Genomic DNA, 24,933 nt, shown 5'->3' with positions numbered 1-24,933 from the left:
TATGAGACATGCATTTTTAGTAGTTTAACAATTTTTATAACACTTCAGTTAACAATATCTACATTAACAATTTGTACTAGCATCTTCTGTTTTTTGAATATGTTCTCTGATATATTTTACAATTCTTTTACATGATCATAAATATATATGTGTACACAAGATATTTGACAGATTTCTGTACAAACTCTATTAGTACATAACTGTTATTAACAATAGAATATTATAACAAAGTTTGAGCGCAAGTCTACCACAAATTCTGTATTTCAAAGAGCTGTTTAACAGATAAAAATATATTTACTTGTTTTTCTAATTAGATGCCCTATGTTAATATATAATTAGCTACTTTTGTTGCTTTTTATGTTTTTGATGAAGTATTTTGAGAAATTATGAGTTTTCTTAATGCATCACGGATTGAATCATGTGTTGCAAAACTAATTCCTACAGCAATTGGGCCTTTCACCCAATTCATGCTTAATCCTTTATAGAAGGCCATTATACCTTCTTCTCTGAAAATGATAAAAGATCATATATAAAACATTTTTGTTTACAATGCAATCAAATTTACTTATTTATGCAACAATTTTTATTACTTTATACAGATATCAGTTTACTATATTTGTAAACTGTATATTCTATATTTTAAATAACTCGAATATCACACTTGTAATTGTAATTCTTATGAAATTATATTAGAATTCAATTTGATGTTAGTAATTTTTAGGCAAAACTAAAAATTATGTAAGAGCAACAATCTTAAACTCACTTGTAAATTTTTGTGACAGTTGAGGTAATTGTGTGATAATGCTGGCTGTTCATCGGGCCATGGATTGCTGAGGTCTGCATTCTTCTCCGTACGATGTCCAAAGGGTAGCTGCTAGTCTGAGCAACCATTCCGGCAATGGCGCCGCAAATCAGTGATGTCGAGAAGCCAGGAATAGCCACCGTGTGCACTGTTCATCGACACGTAGCCATCATCGAACATGAAGCACGTACTTGAAAAACACCGCCATCGGACTTGTCTCGACAAGCGTCGCTATTAAAGTAAGTACTGTCCCAATATCGGGAAACAGCCCCGATGTGCCCCACGGGTACCCTGCTTTACGATCATACACGAGCCACTCTCGTTCGTATAAATCACGATTTTTTTTCTGCGTGTAAGCACTGTCACGACGTAGAATAAGCCTGTAAAAGAATTGACTTACCATTTAATAAGTTCCTGAGTAGATCATAGGTGAAGAAACTGCAACCAGCATAAGGAATGACACCAAGTAACGTTGCAGTAAAGCCACGGTAATAGGCCAATATTCCTTCTTCCACGTAAATGCGTACAAAGATTTGTCGCAATGTTTTATATTCAGCCTTTTGTGTCACAGCCATTCTTGCTCTCATCAAATCCAGGGGGTAAGTTGTGCCTTGTGATGTTATACCCGCTAATGAACCAGCAAGAAAGTTTAGTCCAGGTTTTTCTCTATAAAGAACAAAAAAGTTTTTGTATATGTCATTGCAAATATATTACTAATAAAATTTAGCATAGTTGTAAAATTTGCAAAAGATTTGTAGATTAGTTTAAAAAATTAATTATACTTAAAAATATGACATTAAGCACTATGTGGTTATATTTTATTCTATACATATATTTATGTTGTTTTAATTTAGTTATAATTTTTCTAGTTTTTACCTTTCCAACCCATTTATTCCCAGAATCCTTTTCCATTGCTCATGGGCTGTGAATTGAACAGCAGAATATGGAACTATTCTAACCATAGTTGCACTATTCCCACGCCACAAACTTAATAAACCTTCTGTTTTAAGAGTATTTATTAAAAATCTGACCGCTGCTTTTGCCGAAAATGGTTGATTTGAGATTTGGAAGTTTATTTTCGTACGATCTAGAGGTGCTATTGTCGTCTTTGCTAATGCTCCTGCAATAGCACCTGATACCAAGCTTGTCCATACTCTTTGTGTATTTGATATACCATCGCTCCCAACCTTTTTTTCTTGTTTCTTCTGAAATACACAATTTAATGTTGTGTATGATATAGCTGAATATCAGATTTTCCACTGACTGAAATCAGATATGCAATGAAATGCAAATTTGTAAAATATAATTGAATTGGAATATAATTTAATATATTCATTGGATCTTAGTTGAAATTTTATATGCAATATACAACAAATTTTATATTTTATAATTTTGAACTGATTTCAATATAATAAACCAAATAAAAATTCAGATAAGTATTTTATTTTACATCTAATATAAAAATCTATGCATGTATGTATAATCTTTACATAAATACTCAACAAATTATTTTATTACTTACTGTTGTATGTACATCTTGTTTTTCCATTGAAAGGGGTGATGGACTTTGTAACACTTGCTTTGTTGAGTTTGACAAAACAGACATTTATATTCCTTCAATAACTGTTTGGCTATACTTGATAGAACAAATTTCTTAAGTACATTCCCTTATAATGTGGATGATTTTACTTAAATTGCTTTATTAAGGAGTATTTCTGTAGAATCTTCTGTAAAAAGACAGAGTCTTTTATAAAAATTATATAATTGTGTACAAATATTTAAAGTAAAGAAATAAAAAATGTGACCTATGAATATATATTGAATACAAGATTTACTTTTGTTATTTTTATCAAAAGAAACTTAATTGCATTAATTAACTATTTTGATATTGTAACTATATTGTAATTATATTTTACTATTGATAATATAACACATTAAAATTAATTTTATTATCTGTAATAGTCATATAGTCATATTTTAAATACCTAAACGAAAGTTAAATGTACATCTATATGTGTACAAGAGATTGAGAATATAAATATAGATATACAATGCATGTATTGTATATTTAATATTTGTAATTCAACGTGGTTAGGTACTTTATAAGTTGATTATATTCTATTCATATATTTATCCTTTTGTTGAATATACAAAGACTCAATAATTGAAAGCCTTGTGCTATCTTTTAAAGCTTACGTAACTGGTATATCTACTGAAACTGTTTTTCGTAAATAAATTTATTATTTTTCAAAGTGAATAATACAAATATTTTGTTATTTTTATATAGAGGTCAATCTTTACATTCATGATATTATATGATTTATATTCATGATATTAAAAGCAATATATACAAAAAATTTAATATAAAATTTAATATAAAAAAGTTAATATTTTTTTAGTTTCAGCAATTAATATATTGTATTACATAAAATGCAATTTGATATACAAATCTTTGCAAATTAATCTTAAATATATATTTATTACTTAATCACACACAATATTTTTTAAGTTTTATCAAAATAGTAAATACAATTTATGATATTTGGAAACTACTTTATATTTTTCTGTATTGTTTAAACAAATATTTATATATAATTCAATAGAAGAGTATAATTTTTATTATCATTACAATTCTTATCTTTTTATTCATTAATTTTCATATTTGAACAATTTGTCAATTAAATATTTCATTGTAGCAAATATTTAATTATCTTGTATTACGAATTAAATTTTTTCCACTCTAATGATCGTACCTATGATTAATGATACTTATTTTACCTAACTATAATTTATTACCTATACATACATCAAATAACCAATGAACTTACGTAATGTGTATTATTACTAAATTATTAAATAAACTATTTGAATACCGTCATAGTTGATTACGAAAAGTGATTCTACTGTACAACTATTATAACGTAATATATAATATACGTGCGAAAATACGATATCGTGACTTTTAATTGCACAGATGAATTGACATGATAGGGTAAACATGTAATTAATTAAATTTATTGCATTTGTCTTTTTAAATAATTACATGCGAGTAATGGGTGAGGTAACGTGTTATTTTTAAGTTCTACATCTGTACCTTTAAACAAATTTGAATTCCTTTAAAGGCATTTCCCACTCTAATCAATATTATGTTACTTTATAAATATGCAAAGTATAAAATAAATACTATCTGACAAACTTATATGTAATAAAGTAAGAATATAAACAATAAAACTGTTATACGTTACTTTTTTCAGTTGTGTAAAAAAACAGTCGAGTGATTTGTCAAAGATTCTGTTTCTTGAAAAAATAATGAACGCGAACGGAACATTCAACATTGATTAAAGTACTTCACATTATTAAATAAATATTACAAAAGTTTGAAGTAAATACTATTCCAATGGTTTTATACGCGCAACTGATACCAAACTGTAGATACATCATAATATCGCCTTTATTAAATACATACGTACGTAATGCACACTAACATATTGTATTCACATATGCACAAGTCTTATAGAGTCCTCTGATTAAGAATGGAACAATATTTTTACGTGTGACGATGTGACCTTTCGGTATATTCGGTTCAGCTTTATAGATGGCGCTATAAAACAATGTGAATATGTATTCAGAAATTTAAATTCTTATCATTTAAAGTATTTACATACTCGAATACATATATGTATACATACATATTTTCTTGTTAGTCTTGCAGAATTATTAAGTTTATCACAAAGTATGTAAAACTAGATTTAGATAATGAAGGTTTACATGTGTATAAATTGCGACTACATTTAATATAGCTGCGTGCGTAAAAACATATGTTTATGTATGTACAATTGTCAATATTTGTCACTAATATATCAAAGTATGTTAACTATCTCATTTATATCATTATTTTTGAAAAGTTTTGTCTCGTTAAATAAATTTTAATGTCAACAATAAAAGTAATATCAAATGTTAAATTTAGATTTATATTATAAACGTAATTACATAATTTACATTGGAAAAATCATCAATTTTAAATATCTAATTGCAAAGTTTGAAGTGTCTTATACACTCTTTAGTTGAAAAGTTTAATTTGAAAGAACATTGAATATAAAGGTATAGAGAGAAAACAACGTTGCACAAGTAGAAACCTGTTATATGCATTTTCTTTATACGTACGTTAGCGACCTCTAAGCATTTTAAAGAGGTAATGTCTGCACTCTCTATTGATATCTATTTTTCGAATTTATAATAAAGTTATTAAATGTTATCAAAATGAAATAATTTATTTCTATAAAATTATCTATAATTTATATTATTTATATTATCTATATTTCTATAAAATAACAAACATAATAATGTCTACCCTAATCATTTTTTAAAAGTTTAAACATATGCATAATCAAGGAATATTACTTTTATTACGAAAACGTAATATCAGAGAAAATTAAATTTATTATAAACATTTTTATATTAAGTTCGAAATTTAAATTTTGGACATTTACGTTAATATAATACTACGACGTGAATACTAACTTTATTTTGATTTATATCCTTTAGTTCCAAATATCATCGTATTAGCGCCATGTCGTATAAAGTTTCAGCGGGAGTTTATCGGTTAGGATAAATAATTGTTTATTTGTGAATTATTTTAATATCTTGAAAAGTTTATTTGTGCAGAAAGCAATGTATTTTCTTTCAACAGGAAATCTTCCACCGTTTATTCGACACTACATGGGTATTGGTGAGTTATTTCGTTTATCTGTGCGTTTATACATTTGTTTCCCCTTGATCTTATACTATTATTATTATTATTAACGTACTAACGTCTTCCTCTTTTAAATACGCAGAATCAAATGTTATTTATATAATAAATTTTAGATAATGTTTGTATTAATATATAGCTTATTTTATTATTAATATTACAAGCAATAGATCATTTAAATATTAAAAGAAAGTAAAACATATCAAATGTATTTCTAAATTATTTGTCCTTTAATATTAAATAGATGTTACAGATTATATAAAAATATTTTACACATTATATTATGAATGTAGTGTCAGTTTCAAAAGATATTACTTCTTACTGGAACTTTCGTATTATTAGTTATAAAGTAACATGTGTAAACAACAATAGTTTTTAAAAAGAAGAATATAAATAATAATTTTCTATAATAGTATGAAATGATAAAATTCTTCGTAATACAATGTGACTGACAATGGATTAGCTTAAAACAATTAAATATTTCGTAAATGAATGGTTATTTCTAAAATAAGATAAGAAGGAATTATTATTTTCGATGTAATTTCCGATTTCCGGTCAATTATGTAGTCAAAGACCATTTATATGTTAGCTAGTGTCAATGATCCTGATGACCTAAGCTCTTCAAGTTTTAATAATAACTAAATTATGACGAATTCGATTAATTTTGAATTAATTACTTTTGAATTAAATTCATTGAATTAGTCAATTTTAAGTATTGAAAAATAAAGCAAGGACAAAATATAATTTTACATTGAAATAAACTGCCCCAAAATATGAAAAGGAATAATAAATTACATTAAAGACTTCAAAATATCAAGATATTTATTAAAGAAAATTTAAAAATTATTTTGAAAAAATGTGTAAAATAATTCAAAACGGAGTGAGAAGGAATTAATTTGTATACTAATGATTCAGTTTTTTGTTGTTCCGAAAATTTCGGTATTCTGTCGTATTTAAGTAAGATCAATGTTTCGCGTAGAGGAATAGGTTAGAAAATAGAGAATAGAGAAAGATAGCACGGTAGATGTTACGTCGTTGACGAGCTTCAAAGATCCGGTCTGTTATCATTGGAATTTTAAAAGGCCGCCTCCTCGTCAACTTGGATTTATTCGAATTAAAACCCTGCAGGGCCGCACGCCGTCTGTCTACCTGATAATGTTTTCTCCTTGTGGACAGGAGCGGCCACTATGTTTTTCATCCTTGCTTGGAAATCAAATTTTGAAAGAAATTCTAATACTCGAATTTCGTAAATTAATACCGAACTATTGAATTTATCATCTAACGGGGAAATTCGTTACATTCTTTTTCGATAGAAATTATATTAAATGATCAGTTTAGTAACTCTCGCTCTAAATTAGTTTAAACTCTAACCTCATTCTTTTGGATACGATACACGTAACATTTGATAATTTACAATAACGTTGACAAATATCGAAATTACCTATAATTAAAAGATTTCTCAATATTATAAAGAGATACTTACAACACGATTCGAAACAAATCATCCATTGTTGTCACAGTTTAACGAAGATTTAAACTCGTTAGCCTTCTGGTTTCTGAACGATGGTTAATCTCGACGATGTTTTTGTGTTTTCATTGGTACTGGTAATAAATACTCAAGAAAACGCGATTGTAAAGCGTTAGATATGTTATCAGTTAGCTGACTTGCCAGAGATAGGCATTTATAGTGTTCTGTAGTCGACTACCAACATTGAAATTGCATTATAGAAGTTGGATCAGCCATTTAAAGTCGTACAAACCCGTAGCAACCACTAACGATTGATTTCCAATGAGAACACGCGTAGAGTTAAAGGTAATGGAAACAGGCATTACACAAACGTTCGGAGCGTAGCAAGATTAGTTCCATAACTATGGAAAATTTACAGAAGTTTTATTAAGAAAAATGAAACACTGAGACGAAGAGATTTTAAGAAATATTTGTTTACCATTAATACGTCTGTAAATTTAACGTAATAGAAGTTCTACTTCTGTCTTAATATAGTAATACCCTTTATTAATTATATTTGTTTTACGTATAGCAAGATGAGTAGCGATTGAATCTGAATCTAATTTTAGCAAGTCTATCAAATTCGTGAAAAAAAAAAGGAAACACTTTTAACTCTTGCAATTTGAATAATCACTGTTCTTATCTAATGCACTTAGCTCCAGAAAAAATTTCTCTTCAATTTCTTATATGTACTTTCCATGAACTTTTATATCAAGCTTTATATTTTTACATTACGATAATATTCTTATCTTTGCTGCAACGAAAACATCCGTGATTAACGAAACAATGATAAAAGTTTTGTAACATACCACTGATAGCTTTACAATCGCTTTTGTTAACCAATAATGTCGCAATGAGTCTCAAGATATATCTACCGAAAATAAGGGCCAAAGTTAAAAGCTAGGAAAATCTCGCATACTTCCATCACTCCTCGCCTATACATCTTTCGTCAACGTTAAATCTTTTTTCTAACCACTTTCTTCAGATCTATAGGCTCAGTTCCATAAAATTTCGCCCCAATTCTTCGTGCTTCCTATAACTTTACGTTACTCTGTACTCTGTCCATTACGATTCTGTCTACCGCAATAAGATAATAAATACATACAATAAAAACATTTGTACTTTATGAAACAACGATAAATCTTTCCACACGACGTCACCGATAGTTTGAATATAGTTTCACAATAAATTTCTCGATATCTTCCTTGTTATATAAGAAGTGTAATAAAAGCCTAGGAAAATTTTCCACGCTTCCACATACTCGTTACATGGTTTTCTTTCTCGTATTAAATTTTTCTCTGGCCGAGTCCTCTCCCACCTCATCTCACATTCATTATTTCCGTCCTAGTTCGTAGGGCAAGAACATTGGTTCGCGTTTCGAAAAATCCGATTTTTCTCGAACGATGGATTTCCCCGAATGGTCAGAGGACGTGGGGCACCTTTTCGAGCGTATCCTTACCTGGTGGTTCGGTGTCTACGCTGGACTTTGCTTTATGCGGACACTTTATGCCCCCGATTGCGAACGACACCGGAACGCTCTCAAGTCCTCGGCACCGATCGGGGATCCTTTTCCGATCGCAAAACAACGAGAGCGGTTTTAATTTAAGGTTCCGAGAAGGCCGGGAACTGCGTTTCCTTTATTGGGCTCTACGAGCTGGCGGCACGTTTTAATAATCGTGTTCTAGACGACGAGCATTCTCGTAAACCAGATCCGTTTTTATGCATGAATCTTATCGGCTCCTCGGGCCAGTTGACTCACGGTGGACTCGTCTTCTGCACGTGGAATGTTCATCGGCTGATTGAAAATTTAAATCGAACACCGGACAGATATCGACCGTTCATCGTACGAAAATCTAAACGAATAAACGTTCCACCGTTCTTCGAGGAATCTCGGCTGTGGATGCTTCAGCGCCGGCTCTGGGGCTTTGCAAGATCGAGCATGAAATTTAATTGATCATTTTTTAATGTGGGAATTTAGATAATTCAGTAATCAAGCGGGAGTTTGTATCTGGCTCAGTTTTGAGGAGTTTTTTTCTTTTCTTTAAGGCAATGATATTTAGGCGAATTTTGAAAGAGATGAAATCGTTTTTAAAAATGTCTCCGATTTAATTCGCTTAATTTATTCTTATGCAGCGAATGACTCTATGAAATATATGGAGATAGATAATTATCGCGATACCACAAGTTTATAGACAGCCGAGGAGATACGTAAATAAGATTTTGGATTGCGATCCGCTTGTTACGAATGAGAACGGTTGTAACAAATTGTTCTAGTGAGTCGACGTTATTAAATTTTATTTTACGAGGATTCTCAAATAACAGATAGATACGGTACTTTTTATGACGACGGAAGAATTGATTATTTTTATCAGAAATTAAAATGTTCACTTCCAGCGAAATTGTCTAGAGGAATGACGTAAAATTTACAGATTATAATGACACATAACGTGCAACAAAACGATATTAACGCATTGCGCATATAACAGATAACTTGAGAAATAAACTACCAGTCTTCTCTTGCGCAATTATTTACTCATAACATTAACGTTGCACGTTGTAGATTACAAACCTTCGTTTTTCATAATCTCATAATTTTGGGCACCAGACGACCTGTAATTAACAGTTAATTTAATCGTTTCTGCTTTCGAAACTTACAAGCTACGTCGTCGCTCTATTTGTAAAATATACAAGCTTATAAATATATAAAATTCATAAGCTGCAACTTGCGATTTGTAATATTATTACGTGGTTGGTTAATTATCGTGCAACGATACTTTCCACGTGTCCTGATATTCATCTTTACGTCTATCGTATCACGGGTTTTTATCATCTATTTTTGAACATCTAGAGACACATAGATACTGAATTTCTTAACGAGATAAAGTCTGACAATATTTACTCGAGGATTGTCCAAGATTGTCAGTGTTTGGAAACTTTGCAGTAATCGTTACACGAGGAACGATTAAGTGATATTTCGTATTTTTGTGATACACGAGATTTACGATCGTATCATATAAAAAGATAATTATAAACTCTTCACAAGGCGATAACGATCTATTTAATATTTAGTGGATACACCCATCTGCATCACTTTTTTATTTCAAAAAGTACTATAAAGTACTACAAAGTACTCTGAAATACTATAAAGTACTATACAATACTATACAGTAATGATTAAATTGCTACTATGATAATAACAATCGCGAAAATAATACAAAGTTAGCTACATACGTGCAACCATCACAAAATATGAATTCTATTCGTTTATACGCTTCTTTCAAGATTCTATCATTTAATGAAGAATTTTTCTATCCACATATACAGGGTATATTAACAAAACTTATTAACGAGGTCAAGTAGATAAAAACATGTTCATCCAATTTTACATCCAAATTGTTTTGTGTCCTTTACTTTATTATTTTCTGACAATTTCTAAGTTTTTAATAACAACACCTTTCCTCAACAACGGAATTGTTAATTTTATATCGAGTAAAAACGCAATTCTTTCTCGTTTTGTTTTACCTTTTTTTCGTTAAATTTATAATAGGAGCATATTTACACCACGGTCGACGTGTATACTCGTCGTAGCTTGAGTTTACCTGCGCACCCTGTAAGGTATCTTCGAAACCAAACTCCGCAGTTAACAGGATAGCAGTAAATACACCTGTGTTTATCTGCTGCGATTCTGCGTAAGAGCGAGTCGTAAGTCGAACTTTCCCGCAAATCTTTGAACCCTTATAACCCTTTCATTAAGCATTTTCGGACACGAGCTTCTATCAACTTTTTATTTCCCTTTACTCGGCCCTAACGACACGTAGCGTATGCTTTGTCCCAACCTCTTCGGACACCCTGTATAATACGCTTTGAGCGTTTCATCTTTCATAAAAATTGATCGTTAAATCATTGATTTCTCGACTGAATTCGATTTTGGCGGACGCGTTTGGTTAAAACGTACACGTGCGCTACGTAGCTCTGTTGTATATGTGTGTGGTCAGGGGTCAGAAGTCAAGACACGAAGCGAGATGGAGGTCGAAAACAATTTAATGACTGGAAATGGCAGTCTCGGGAAGATTAGCACTGCAAACGTGGATGGTGAAACGACGAGAGTAGAGACAAATACAATGCCGAGAAATATCGGCAATCGGTGCGGTCTCATTTGGTCTTTAAACGTTCCGTAAAAAGAGCTGGACACGATTTACGTTTGATTATAGCCTTGACTCGGGTCAAAAGTCGGTACGAAATGACTATCGATACGAGATGGGAGCGACCAACTCTGGAGATTATAGGTAATGACTAATAATATACTTCCAATCTACGATGGAATCGTCTGTTCTTCTTGTAAAGGGCGTTGAAACGCACGATAACGCTCCCTTCTGACCGACATATAAGATTCAACAGTTAATAATTCACGGCTGATAAGCCGTGTTCACCTGTGATTGATACTCGAGGCTGGTTCTTGCGTAATTTTTTTTTTACAAGAAGTGGCTTAAAAGTTCGACGAACGATCAATTGAAATTGATTGCATTCCGTGTGTCGTAATTAAATAATTTGGTTGTATCGGTTCTGTATCACTTTGATATTATAATCACTACGTATCTATTTAGAGATCTAAAATTAGAGATCTATCTATCTAACGGTCGCATATCCATTTAGATAGTAATTTAAATCGTTAATATATTAAATAGTTAATAATTTAAATAGAAAATCCAAGTTTATCGCTAATTCTGTAGATCTTTATGTTATACATTATTTTCATATATAATTCATTTTATGAATTTTCCGTGTACATTAAAATGGAATATTTATGCGATGCAACGATCGCATACGTTTTTTTACGACTTTTTGTATCGTAACGCCAACCATGTACTGTTATACGAGTACAAACCTTTTCTCGAACCAATGGAATTCGAAAGCGGGACGAAGACTGGATATACATTTTGCTAATTCAATCGTTGCTCGTGTATTTCCATTGATATCGATGTCACGCGGTTTTGCATAAAATATCGATTTATATTCAATTCGTTACTCGCTAGTCGAACCGAGTCGATTGGGCCAAAGTAATTGATGTCTACCATTTTCATTATTTCTTTTTCATTTTCTCTGCTTGCAGCTAGTGTAAATACGTGCCTGGATATATGCGTGTCCGAAGTTTCTGTTCAACATCCTGCGTATAACTTTAACGAGAAAGACGAACATCTAAACGCGATGTCGAGTGAAAATATGATTTTACGAATTTCAATCTCTTTTTCTTTCTCTCCTTCTCGTTTGTTCATTATCATTTTGTTAGAAAAAAAAAAAAAAAGAAAAAAGAAAAGGAAAACAGCGGAAGGTTATATCTTATCTTAGTTAAATCCATCTACATATTTATGCAAAGGTTTTTACACCTCACTTTGATTAAGAGTTAAACATGATATTAATCATGTTGCCTTTCGATCTTCATGTCATTTTTTTACAACTATCTCGATACTTACGAATCAGGCTGCACGTGCCACTATCAAGACAGGTGGGAGCTGGCGTTCGGATAAATGAATTCAACCAGCAAAAGTTCATTTAATCGAGCGTTAAAACCAAAGCTTCGTACAAATGAATACTTGGACCATTGTTCGACCGGATCGACTGTATGAACTGCATGCCCCCGGATAAGTTGCGACACGCGGCCAAATGGAGTTCTCACTGTGACGAAACACCCGAAATAGAACGTCTCTTTCGTTCGTGATCAATTCGATATAAAAATGTGTCTTATCCTTTACGCGAGAACAATGCGAAACTTGGTAGGCGACTTTGACTCAGTCGCTCACTCCTACTGTCTCTGGTCGTACGGCCGATCGATTCGCATTGATCGGATTGATTCATCGTCCGGTCCGGAACGGGACAGGGACGGCGCGAAATCGTCGTTGCCGCCGTCCCCGTCCTCCTTCTTGATCCTATATTCCAAGATGGCCGCCAGTTTGTGCGCGCGAGCGAGCGGAGGCTGCGGTGCAAAAAAGGACGAGCGTAATAACGTAGTATCGTTAATGGCTGGGCAATTTCAGCGTGTACGAGTGGCCCCTCTTCCTCTCTCGTTCTTTCCTCGCCGACGCGGCGTATCGTTCTTTCCGACTCGATCTTTTCTTTTCGTCGTTCTTGCCGCTCTCCGAAGGCGCGGCAACCACCTCCACGCGCTCCCCTTGGCACCCCTTCTTTTGTGCCACGGCATCGTTCGCCGTGGAAGTGCACGGCGGACCGGTCGCCGAAAACTGATCCGCACCGACCGAACCGATTCCAAGCGTTTAACTGGTTAGCTGTTTTTGACGAGTATACTCGTCATGAAGAAACGGCGATATTTTGTATTACGACGAGTATATTCGTCATGAAGAAACGGCGATATTTTGTATTACGACGAGTATGCTCGTCATGAAGACACGGCGATATTTTGTATTACGACGAGTATACTCGTCATGCGTAAAGGAGGACAAAATGAAACAGTCGTTTTGTTGAAACTTAATTCTGTTATGACAATCAGGCACACTCCGCATTCGACGAGTATACTCGTCATGAAGAAACGGAGATATTTTGTATTACGACGAGTATACTCGTCATGCGTAAAGAAGGAAAAAATAAAACAGTTGTTTCGTTGCAACTTAATTCTATGTTATGACAGCCACGCACACTCCGCGTTCGATGAGTATACTCGTTATCGCGTACTTTTCACGACACGCTTTAGGTACACGCTTTTCGAGCAGGTCGCAACAGCCGACTGGTTAATGGCACGAGTCACCCTTTTTACCCGCAACCGTTTCGTCACCGGTCTGTCTCCTATTGCCTTTTCGTTGAGCCGTCTCTCTTTGCGCTGAACCATTGGCATCTCCTCTCTTCGATTCTCCTTACGTACTCATCGATTTTTGGCAACGAGATCCGCGTATTTCGTTGGCCGCAAACGCCTGTTAGGACACTTATACTTTTCTTGCAAGATTCTAACGAAGTCTGCTTTATTTCTACATACTTTTGTATACTTCGTTGAACGACATAACGAGGAATTGTTACAAATTGATTGTAACATTAACGTCGAGAGAAGCATGAAATTTATGTTGCATAGTTACTTTTAAGAGTATTTGCAGATTAAGAAAATGTGACTAGAGCTTAAACTTGAGCTTCTTTTAAAAGATTGTCTCTAAGCTTTATTTTAAAATCAGATCAATCGTTACAAAAGAGTGGGAATTACTTGCCCTTCTCGTGGAACGTTAGTTATTGTACTTAAAGATTACGCACATATCCTTAATTTCATACAATTTTATACATAACACTGATAAATACAAGTTGATCGAAATCATGTTCAGTTAGGTATTTTGTGAGGTAAAAGTTACGGACGATCGTCAGAAATTGATATTCTTTCCTGATATCGAATTATCAATTTGCTTTTTAATCACAAAAAATATTTTATCGACGATTGCTCCGACAATTAATCGTTGTAATAATTACCACCAATGTCATTATTATAATTCCACGATGTATGATTCATTTGGTACGAAGGTCGTTTAGGCAATACCACCTATTCTCGTAATTGTAATAGAATTAGATTCTGGTGATTGTTTCTTCTTTTATCCTTCTCTTGGCATTGACGCTTATGCTGAGATATGCAGGACTGAAATTATCAAGGAATATTTCAATTTCTCAACTATTTACCAAGAAATAATGGCGAGTACCAATACAAAAGCGTACACACATAACCACATTTAATTAAATTTTTCCTTGTTTTGACATTTGATAAATAACAATTTTTAAAAGACAGTGTTGCAGGTACAGTGTTATTTAAATTGCTATATTATTTCTTTAGAATTTAATTACAAAGTTAAAACCAGTATAAAAATAGAGAAATAAAATATCTCATTTATTTCCTATTTATCTTCCATTTATATTTATTCAACATTTATTATCTCAATTCTTATTTGTTTACTAATCTCTAATCCTTATTGTTAATAGAGAAAACCGTGCAAATAAATGTCTATTTAATTGAAAAGATATTTAAAATACATTTAATTGATTAAATATCGTATTAAGCTATCGACATTGATTATTCGAAATATTAGTTCAAACAGGATTTAATTTCTTATCGATTTTTCTTCTTAAAAAGGATCCGATGTTCGATGCACGAATGTTATCGGTTTTTTTTTTCAAAATTTAAAACCATTGATCGTCGTTAATTACTCAGGTGATCCATTGAGTATTGGCAGACCAGTGAGTAATGGTGGAATTTTTCTCCTTGTCAGTTCGTTTGTTTCACTTGGCGACTTTCGAAAAACGAGGACTGGCATACTCGAATTGTACGAGACAGACGTATCTACGTGTTCGGCCTGAGGAATATTTTACACGCGAAAGCTTTAAATACAATTAGCGTCTCGTTTTTCAGGAGAAACGTTTCAGCTTTTTTTTTTCATTTTTCCTCGCGAGCATATGTTTTCGGATTTTTGTTTCGCTCCGCTTCCGACAGCGTTATAGGTAACGCGAACTATAAACAACACGAGTGAAAGCAGTTTACGTGAAAACAACCGTGTTTTATCATTGCTTACTTTAATTCTTAAAATTTCATAATATCGCTGTGGATAAATTCCTTCAATCCTTTTCCTGTCTTGTAAATATAGATATTGAAAATAAATTGATATCAACGATAAGTATCGAAATCGAACGACACGAAAAATAAATGCACGTAAATCGCGTCTTTCTGGTTGCTTGAATAATCGTTAAAATTTCATTATCAGATCGTTCGAAAAAATATCGCATCGTTCGAATTACTTATCGTTCGCGCATTACGCCGATATCCGAAATATAGTTTTCATCATAATTACGATGTGTTCCATGTTGTTGTTTAAAAATTCTTACCTATACTTATACATGTATATATACGTATGTGTAATAATAGGTAAGAATATGGCGAAATTTGCTCGAACCTTACAATTAGTCAATATCGATTAGGCACCTAATGCCACGGGTTCTCAGGAACTTTTGAGAATTTCCATGACTAATTTGATTCCAACGCAAAGTTATTCCCTTTATTACCAGGTTATTACACAGCGAAGAAACATGAAAGTCGCCTGGAACAATAAAAAAACTTGAAAAAAAGACCAATTTCTTTTATGCTTTACGATGGAATATTTAAGTGCGTTATTAACTACCGCTTAAACGTCGTGCAAGTTTTTTCTGCCGGAAGTCAAACGCCTCCCGAAAACTTTTATAGGGTGCTTTATCCTTGTACAAATGGGATAAGTTGCGGAAATTTCAGGAAACTTCCTTGTCGTTCGCTATCTTTCATAAGGAGGCGCAAGTTCGTATTACGTTTCATTAATTTCATGCTGTAATTCTTATTTATTTAATTCAGCCCCTTTCTAATTCTCTAACTTTCTAACAACGATGATGATGAGCGTACTTTTCGTTCGCATACTTTTCGTGTATGCGGTGCGATTCGGTTTTTATCGTGAAAACACGCTACGAGATGATTCGAGATTATGACTTGGAGACTGCGATATCGATAGAACGATACAATAAAGCCGCAACAGGTCATTAGGTTCGATCGACGTGTAATGCGTTGTGCAGAATACGTTGCGAGAACCCTCCGAAATTGTACGGTGTTGGAGGGTCTTTGCAGGCGCGCAGGGAACTAATCGAAAACATATTTACCGATTAAGCCGCCAGTACTCGCAGCCTTTTCATGATCAGATTGAATCGTCAGAAATATACGATTATTTGGCCCGTAATGATGGCCTGCGCTTATTACGAACGACGTGGAAAACAATTCACATTTTCTATCCCTTTCGTAATTCGATCGAACGAATTTAATGAAACGCGAGAGCGAGTATCTAAATGTTACGGGGCACGAGAAACATAAATTCTCCGATCAGAAACTCGAATTACATTAGGTTCTATACTTTTGTAATCTTAAAAATCTATTACGATGGAAAAACGCTAGAGTTAAGAAATACGATTAAGGAACGTGCAGCTAATGGTAAAATTATCAACGACAGATTTAATTTAACGTTCTGTTCGTACTACGACGCAACGTCCGGAAAGTATTACCGTATTCTTTCGTCTAATTCAGTACGTGGTTACCATGAAATTGCTATCTATTAAGTAAAACAGCATTTTTGCAATTACGCGTTCGTGAATCATGCGAACTTTTTATTCCTTATGAAAGTTGCCCTGGTTTTACGAAAGACACTTCGTCCGAAGGTTCTTCCAGTACCTTTTATTTACTACCATTTCATTGCCAACAAACGTACTTGTCGTTTCTTTTTTACTCTCATTGCGTACGCGTCTAGTCGCGATAAAACTGTCTTCTTTTTCATTATCTTATTCGTCGAATCCCCAAAACACCTTCGTAAACGATTACGCGGAACCTTGGCTTAGCCTTCACGTGGCAAACTTCCTATTCCTAAACTTCCTAAATCGAACATTTAAATTTGCAAATGACATCTCTCGCGAATAACATCGATCGTACGTTCTTGCATACCTGTCCGATTCGTAAACACCTGTCCCTAAACTGCAGTTAACACTGCAAAGTAAAGATCGGACTTTCGGTTACGCGACAGGGAGACCTCGTAAGGGTCGGCCGAACGGGACCAAAAATCGAGAGTTTGAGAGCCGTGAACGACCGGGGCGATTCGAAAGGGTGTTTGTTACTCGGCTCGTTCGTAAATGAGCTTTGTGCCCTTTCGAACCTCGTACACACATACGTAGGACCAGCGAGCCGTAATAACACATGCAGCCGTTAGACCATGGCAATAGGACTACTTGGACTATACACGGGTATACTTGGACGCGATGCTGAGATTAACCGTGCAGGCGCGATTACGATACGCCAGTATCCGATTGGTCGGTGGTTCGTCGAACAGCATGGGCGGAGCAACTGTAATGAGTTTCTAGCTTAGTACTCTCCTGCTTCGTTCCTCTTGTTTCCTCTCTCTCTCTATGTCTCTCCCTATCTCTCTCTTTCTGTCTCTCTCTGTCCCTTTTGCTCTTCGCCGTCTGCCCTTTCTCTGTCTCTTTTCGTTCACCCACCGTTTGCCGCTGTGTCTCGCTCGTACTTGCAACGCGTCATCTTTATGCACGCACGAATGAATACACGCGTACACCGGCCATTTCGACACGTGAACGCACGCGATTACGCGCGTAGTGTTCCTTGGTTCGCGCCGTCTCTCCCCTTTGTCTCCGCCCTGAAGTTGTTCCGCGCCTCGTTTGTCCTGGCTGAGTTCACCGAGTCTTCTCTCTATGCATTCTTCGTCGAATAATTTTCGAATTACGGCCAGAGAGCGTTCGACGTTTCACAGGCTGGCGTTCCGATCGTGAGATCGTGAAAACGGCGTTCATTAGCGACCGGGATACTTGGCAAGATAAATTCGCTTCGTTATATAGAAGAGGCTGGCTCTCGATGATCGTCGGTCGGCATCGTGGTTGCTCTCTCTCTCTCTCTCTCTCTCTTGCTCTTTCTCTCTGATCGTTGTGAATTTTTTACGCCTCGGTGGAAATCCGCGTTTCGTAGAAGCGCCCCGCGGATATATTCTTGCGCGTGTTCTTTCCTTGCCAGAAGCCGTGGCTTTTTGTATTTTAATCATCGTGTTAATCAGCGGTCGTAATATGGATAATTGAAGGTAGTTAAGTATCTTCTGATATGGTTCTAACGTAATTCAGCAGAATTTAGTTATTATCAAGAACGTTTATTTGATTATATCATTAGGTTGTCTCAATAATTTCTTTCGTTTTGTAAGGAAATAACAGACGCACAACGATTTTTCTTTTGTATTATTTTGTCGAATTACGTATGATCGATTTTATAGTGACACGGCAATCTATTCAGGCTAACCGTAATAAAATAATGTAAAATAAGGAATGTTGTGCATCTGTTATTTCCTCGTAAAACGAAGGGAACCTTTGGGACAATCTAACGTAGCGTCAAAGGAAGATTTGAATCGGCAGAGTCTCATATTATTGTGCCTTGGAATACCAACGTTGTTTTGGTTTGTTAGGTGCGAATGTAAACGAACTGCGGACAAAATATTATTGCTACTTGTAATCGTCAACCGGAGTTATATCTAAATACTTTATAATAACAACTGTAGTTATAAATAGACGAACGTGTTCTCAAGGACAGTCTAATAATAGGGTAATTAGCAAGTAGAGGATCAATTGAATTGTTTCGAGCGAGCAACGATTACGACCAATGTACGCTATTTGTGTACTTGTACTGTACTTGTACTGTAATCGACCGTTACGATTGTATCACTCGTCTCTTTATTAAACAAATCGACACGTTTAATATCCATCTCACTGATATTAGGTCATCCCATAAGTTCGTGCCGACTTTTGTGTATACATTTCACGTGTCGATTTATAAACATCCGGCGATAAGGGACCAATGCGTTTGAAAAATGGGAAGAAGTCGTACAACGGGAGGGGGATTACATATTTTTACGAAACTGAAAGGTATGTAAACAATCTTAACTCATATAACCGCTCGAGAAACGGAACGAACTTATGGGATGACCTAATATATGTACGAACCTATCTAAGGTTAGATGTTCTGAATTATGATTTTGAAACGACTGAAATAGAAATTCCAATTTATTGCTTAATTAAATATTAAGGCGAAATGAAATATTATTACGCAGAGTAAAGCGTGGGAAGGTAACGTGGAAAATATCATAGTTATCCTCGTTGAGATATGTGTGTCAAGTATCTTACGGTAGCGAATTGTAAAATGTATTGGTAAAGCTGCGGTAATCTGAGAAATATTTTTATGGCATATTCAGTGCCATTGCGGCGATTACTTTCCGTAATGACGCATCATTCCACCCTCTACGTGCTCAACTCCGTAATAGACTTAGCTTGGTTGGTTATTCCTAAGGAAGAGAACAGCGATTTTTAAATATCTATAGTATAAGCTATACGGTAACCATATCTTCGGTTTCTTTAAATAAGAGTATTTTAACACTAGGTTTACGGGACGCATTTCGTACTTCACTTTAGGATTTTTATTCATTTAACGAGACGAATATTTCTGCGGATGCTGCGTCGATTTCACGCAATCGGAGTGTCCGTAAACCTAGCGTTAAAAAGTAACGTAAAACTCGTAAGTATGCGTGTACGTAATATCAATAAACAGGAGTATCTAGATGCTAATAAATTCTCAGGGATAAAAGAGACAAACTCGATGGCTACCGATAAGACAAATACAATTTTACAGATTAATTTTCCAAATTCAACCGATCCAATGAAATTGGAAATACCGTCGTTTGCGCAACAGAATCCTATGTCTGTACGTAAGCCGAAATTTGTCACTCGTTAAACCGCGTAATCGATAAACCACAGCGTGAGAAGACCCAGGCGTTAGCTGTTTAATCGATAAAAAAGATCTCGTCGTAGTATGAAACGCGATAACGTTTTATTTTGCCGATCGCTCGCGCCTCTGCCTCGTCCCGAATATAACATATAGATACTATCGTTGATTTAAAATCGATGCTGAATAATGGATCGCAGGCAAAAACGAGCGAAAAGCAATCCGCCCGGGGCAATCGGTTTTTCGGTTAAATTTCATTTCGCTGGAACTTTATGTCAGCGCCGCTTATTGCAACCGTTGAATATTTAAACGTACCCTCCACCGCGATCACCGTATCTCATCGCTTTTGTACGGTTCTTCGGCCCTGGCGAATATAATTCGCCGGTAACGCGAGGTTAATTATTCCAACTTATGATCAGGCGAAATCGCTTGGTTCCGCGGCCACGCGGATTTCAGTTTCGGATTGAAAGTAGGGGGTTGCGTCCGTTCACGGGTAATTTCGTGAGTCGACGCAAACGTTTTAGGTACCCGCTTCCACCCGGTATTAAAGTTGCTTGATACGTAGCCGGGCGAATAATCGGGCACAACTTTAGTCGTCCTTCGCTATTAAACCCGTCTGCGTTTCGTTGCTTTTTCATTCCGGCCTGCTATTTCACCTTCTCTCTGAGAGATAGTCGAGTCGAGGTACAAGGGAGGCGGTGCCTGCATCAAAATGGCAACAGGGAGGAAATTGAACGAAGGATGAAGGAAAGGAAGAGAAAAAGAGAAAGGCAAGGAGGAAGGAAGGAAGGAAGGAAGATAGGAAGGAAGAAAAAGAGATTCTAGAGATCGTTCTAGTCGGGATTTTCGTTGAAACGCGGATTAACATGTTCTATCCTTTGTTGATACCGTTGCACGCGCCTCTACCCGCTTCCTTCTTTCTTAATTTCCGTCCCGGCTCTTTTACACGCGTTCTCGCGTTTCATGCTCGTTGCTCTCTTTTACGACTTCTGAAAATCGATGTCGACACGAGGAATTTGTGAATTATTTAAGAGTGCTCGTTGCCGCGCGGCCCCGTTGTTGGCCTAATACGAATGAGCCGCTATCCTTGTCGACTCTGCATTCTTCATGAGAATCGCATTGCGCGCTCCGCCTAAAACGGACGTGAGAAACGCTCGACGTTTCCCCTTTCTTCTTCTTCTTCTTCTCGGTCTTCTTCTCCTTTCTACTTCGGTGTTTCTTTAACTTCTTCTTTCTCTTCTTCTTCTTCCTCCTCTTCATCCCTCACCGACCTCTTGCGATAGTCATGGCGTGGCTTTTGCAGTCGAGTAAACGAGACGAACGTTTGTCGTTCTTCCTTGCGGCTAGACTTCACGCTAATGGAAAAATGATATCGTTGTTTGCCTGGAAATCGCTTAAGACGTGGCTAGGTTTTTCACAGAAGAATTTATCTTTATGATAGGAATGATTTCAGACGACCAAATAGAACTTACGTACGTTTCTTTCGATGGACATTCGATGTATCGCGAACCGACGATGTTTAATCCGAGCTTCCCATTCGCTTGTTTCTCTTATTCTTACGAAGCAGCAACAAGGTTTTATGATACGAGATATTCGTTAAATCGGTAGCCACGAGGATATCCTTTCATCGATGAAAAATTACTTTTCGAGAATTTATCACGTTCGTATATTTTACTTACTAATTCTTCAAAGCCTTTCTATCTGCTATATTAGATTTACATTCAGCCACGTAATGCATTTTACAAAGATAATCTACGAGAAAACGTTCGTATACTTTTTCCAAAGCCTACAAATTACGAACAGCTACCTACGTATTGTTAATACGTAAACTCCAATTTTGACTCGATCGTCGTTAACGCTAATCTTACCAGACTCGGTCTCTTGTTATTTCTTCTTATTTCTTTCGTTCGTCCAACTTTATATAAACTCTTATATTATCCGATTGATCAATTTCTCAATTTTTTGTTAATATAAGAATTTACATAAAGTTGGACGAACGAACGAAATAAAAACGAACGTAGAATTTTAAGTTAAATTTTGGAATCGGGTCTGCTAAGATTAACGTTAAGTCTCACTTTATTCGATGAAATCACGAGGAAACGCGTGTCTCGACAGTGATTTCCTCGGTCGCGGAACCTTCCGCAAACTCCTTCATCCCCGATGGTATCGTATCCAAGGTTGGAAGAGCCTAACCATCGTAAGCTCGGTGCGCTGTAGAAAAAGAAAGGCCACGGGCCTAATCGCGTTAGATGCTCGGTTTCGCCATCTTGCTTTCTGGTCACGTATCACCGTAAAACAAAGGAACATTGAGCGTGCGCGCGGCCAGAATACGCGCCTTAATATTTAATCCCTCATTATCGGGACTGGGTCCGAGCTTTTGAGACAATTGGCAGTTTTACTGTCCAATAAGAATCCTCGGACGTATATTGGTCGAGGTGTTACGATCATGCGTGCCGATGTTTCATTCCACCGTCAGAGAAGATTCATGGCGGCTGTTTTAGAACCGGCGAACACGATGCCGTACTTCGATTAGACGACGGCGAATGTCGCTGGAATTAGCGGCCGTTAGTTACGAAATTGTTATTTAATCGCCGGAGGAAGGAAATCCATCGAAATCTTTCTACTCTAAAGCAATGATTCTTTTTCTTTTTATTATTATTAAACGAAGGAAACAGATAACAGGGTAAAACGACGACGAAAAGAGTGTTTGATCGAGCGGAGAAATATCTGGCGGATTGGAGTTTGTAAAACAGAGTGAAGAAGAGAGACGACATGGAAATCGAGTAAGAAATTCCAATATCTCTGGAAGCAATTGACAGTTACAGTGTTCGATAAAGTTGCCTGATGGCGATGGTGGAACTGGTACGAACACGCGCGTTAGTCACACGGATATAACAGATCAACTGTAGCGAAGATCGATCCACGTATTTCAATATCATTGCCAGTTTCTTCCTCTCCGTTTTCTTCTTATACGTGATATTTAAATCTAAATTTCCAGCCTTTCTTCTTTCGTTTTAAAGCAATCGATTACTATCTTCTTATACGTGATATTTAAATCTAAATTTCCAGCCTTTCTTCTTTCGTTTTAAAGCAATCGATTACTATCGTATTATCTAAAAAAATTCCCCTGCAACATGATTTCCTATAACGCGAATTCATATTGTACAGCGCGTAACGTATCAACCGCGTTAAACGGCAGTCTGATACTATACGTTATCTAATAGCTTGTTCCTTAACGAGCTAATAATAGAAATTAACGATAATATTCTGTCCCCACGATATAATGATATTCCACCGTTGCTAAGGTTCGTTCAAACGTAAGATCTTGCGAGTACTTTAAACGTCATGACGATTAGACGGATGAAAAGTCATGATGCAGGATGACGGAAAGCGAGCGTTGTCGTTGTTATTGCGTTTGTAGACCCATAATGCTTACGGTACTGTCCCTGACCCGAGAGACCCGCAATAATGAAATTAGAGTTGTTGCTGACTGGGGCGAGGTTGAACGTGGAACGCATACCCGTTGAAATATCACTGCTTTTGCAAAAGGTGGAACAACTAGTCGGATGGCCGGGGAAAGGAGGGGAACGAAACGAATAGAGAGAGAAACGGAAAGGCAGTGTGATCGAGTACCGGACATTGTGCGGTATAATGAAAACATGGCCGCCACCTGGAAATCCCCGATGGCACTGCTTTGAAGAGAGGTCGAGCGAAACACTCGTAAAATACTCATCGAAAGGAAAACAAGTTGCGATTGGTCAAATTTGAAACGACGTTGTTAAATGTAGATAACTGATTTTTTTACTTCATCATCTGCAAAGAGACAGAATTTACTTTCTATCGTACGTTGAATATTTTTCTTGGAACCTACAGAAACATTTATTCGAACGAGCTTTTGAAAATATCGAGTATTTTAATTACTTTTAATTATATTTTCATTTTTTGAACGTATTTGTCATTGATAGATATTTATCTAGTTTGTGATCAGGTAATTAATACAAAGCGATTAAAAGAACGTGAACAGATATCTCGCGAATGTTTCATCTGCGCGAATCGTTTTATGCTTAACGAAGAGGAAATATTTTCGAAAACCTATGTTACTTGTCTAACGTTATGTAATAGGTAGAATATAAAAAACATTGTATTGTGTGGCATTAAATATACACTGTTTCCATCTGCGACAATAAAGGGGTCGATTTTTTAAAGACCAAATCACATTCCCACATTTTCTTCATCGATTATTTAATCGGCCGTAGCCATTTTTACGTCCACTAAAAAGCGCTCGTCCCTTCTGCAGTCGTGAGTCCCTGGACGATCGCTGCCCCACTAGTGTGGATCGAAATAAGAAGGCAATAATTTTATTTTTCAATCTGTGCGGTAGAGAAACGAAAAGAAATGGCTTTGATAAAAATACCTATTTCCCAAGGAAATTCACGATCTACTAAAAGTCTGCCGCAAATCATTCGTGTCATTAATAGCCGGAAGTATTTTCGAAGAAATCGTAAATATAGCCAAGTATTTAATAAAAATTGTGCCGTAGGTATTTCTATTCGAAATAGTTATACAAACGT

General features: G+C 35.5%; 2 protein-coding genes across 6 annotated transcripts in view; one reads left to right on the top strand and one right to left on the bottom strand.

Annotated features, from left to right (window-relative positions):
* Nucleotides 1-87: 87 nt before the first annotated feature.
* Nucleotides 88-7,306, bottom strand: LOC100642553 (mitochondrial coenzyme A transporter SLC25A42). Of its 5 annotated transcripts, none has more exons than XM_012309950.3 (6): nucleotides 7,036-7,306; nucleotides 2,325-2,529; nucleotides 1,679-2,007; nucleotides 1,203-1,468; nucleotides 764-950; nucleotides 88-506 (listed from the first exon to the last, which is right to left on the bottom strand). In XM_012309950.3, the coding sequence occupies exons 2-6, from the start codon at nucleotides 2,406-2,408 to the stop codon at nucleotides 356-358; spliced, it is 1,017 nt and encodes a 338-aa protein (XP_012165340.2). In that variant the 5' UTR covers nucleotides 2,409-2,529; nucleotides 7,036-7,306; the 3' UTR covers nucleotides 88-355. The 5 variants fall into 5 exon arrangements, with proteins under 5 accessions (XP_012165340.2, XP_012165355.2, XP_048265257.1 ...); XM_012309965.3 differs by having other exon boundaries at nucleotides 2,325-2,526; XM_048409300.1 differs by lacking the exon at nucleotides 7,036-7,306 and adding an exon at nucleotides 4,273-4,403.
* LOC100648311 (T-cell leukemia homeobox protein 3) overlaps nucleotides 5,365-24,933 on the top strand; it is an 84,739-nt gene continuing 65,170 nt past the window's right edge. Inside the window, exon 1 of the mRNA XM_048409320.1 lies at nucleotides 5,365-5,531. Coding sequence (XP_048265277.1) covers nucleotides 5,474-5,531 — 58 coding nt within the window. The 5' untranslated portion in view covers nucleotides 5,365-5,473. The remainder of the gene's footprint in view (nucleotides 5,532-24,933) is intronic.

The sequence above is a fragment of the Bombus terrestris genome, chromosome 1, assembly GCF_910591885.1.
Source record: "Bombus terrestris chromosome 1, iyBomTerr1.2, whole genome shotgun sequence".
NCBI classification, from domain to species: Eukaryota; Metazoa; Arthropoda; class Insecta; order Hymenoptera; family Apidae; genus Bombus; species Bombus terrestris.
The sequence above is the reverse complement of the archived record's forward strand: the minus strand, read 5'-3'. Positions and strand labels throughout refer to the sequence as shown.

Excerpts from the sequence above, each read along its gene's own strand:
- LOC100642553 (XM_012309950.3), bottom strand. The coding sequence starts at position 2,408 with ATGTCTGTTTTGTCAAACTCAACAAAGCAAGTGTTACAAAGTCCATCA. Across the intron at positions 2,008-2,324 it reads AACAAGATGTACATACAACA|AAGAAACAAGAAAAAAAGGT; the intron begins GTAAGTAATAAA and ends TGTGTATTTCAG. Across the intron at positions 507-763 it reads ACTGTCACAAAAATTTACAA|AGAAGAAGGTATAATGGCCT; the intron begins GTGAGTTTAAGA and ends TATCATTTTCAG.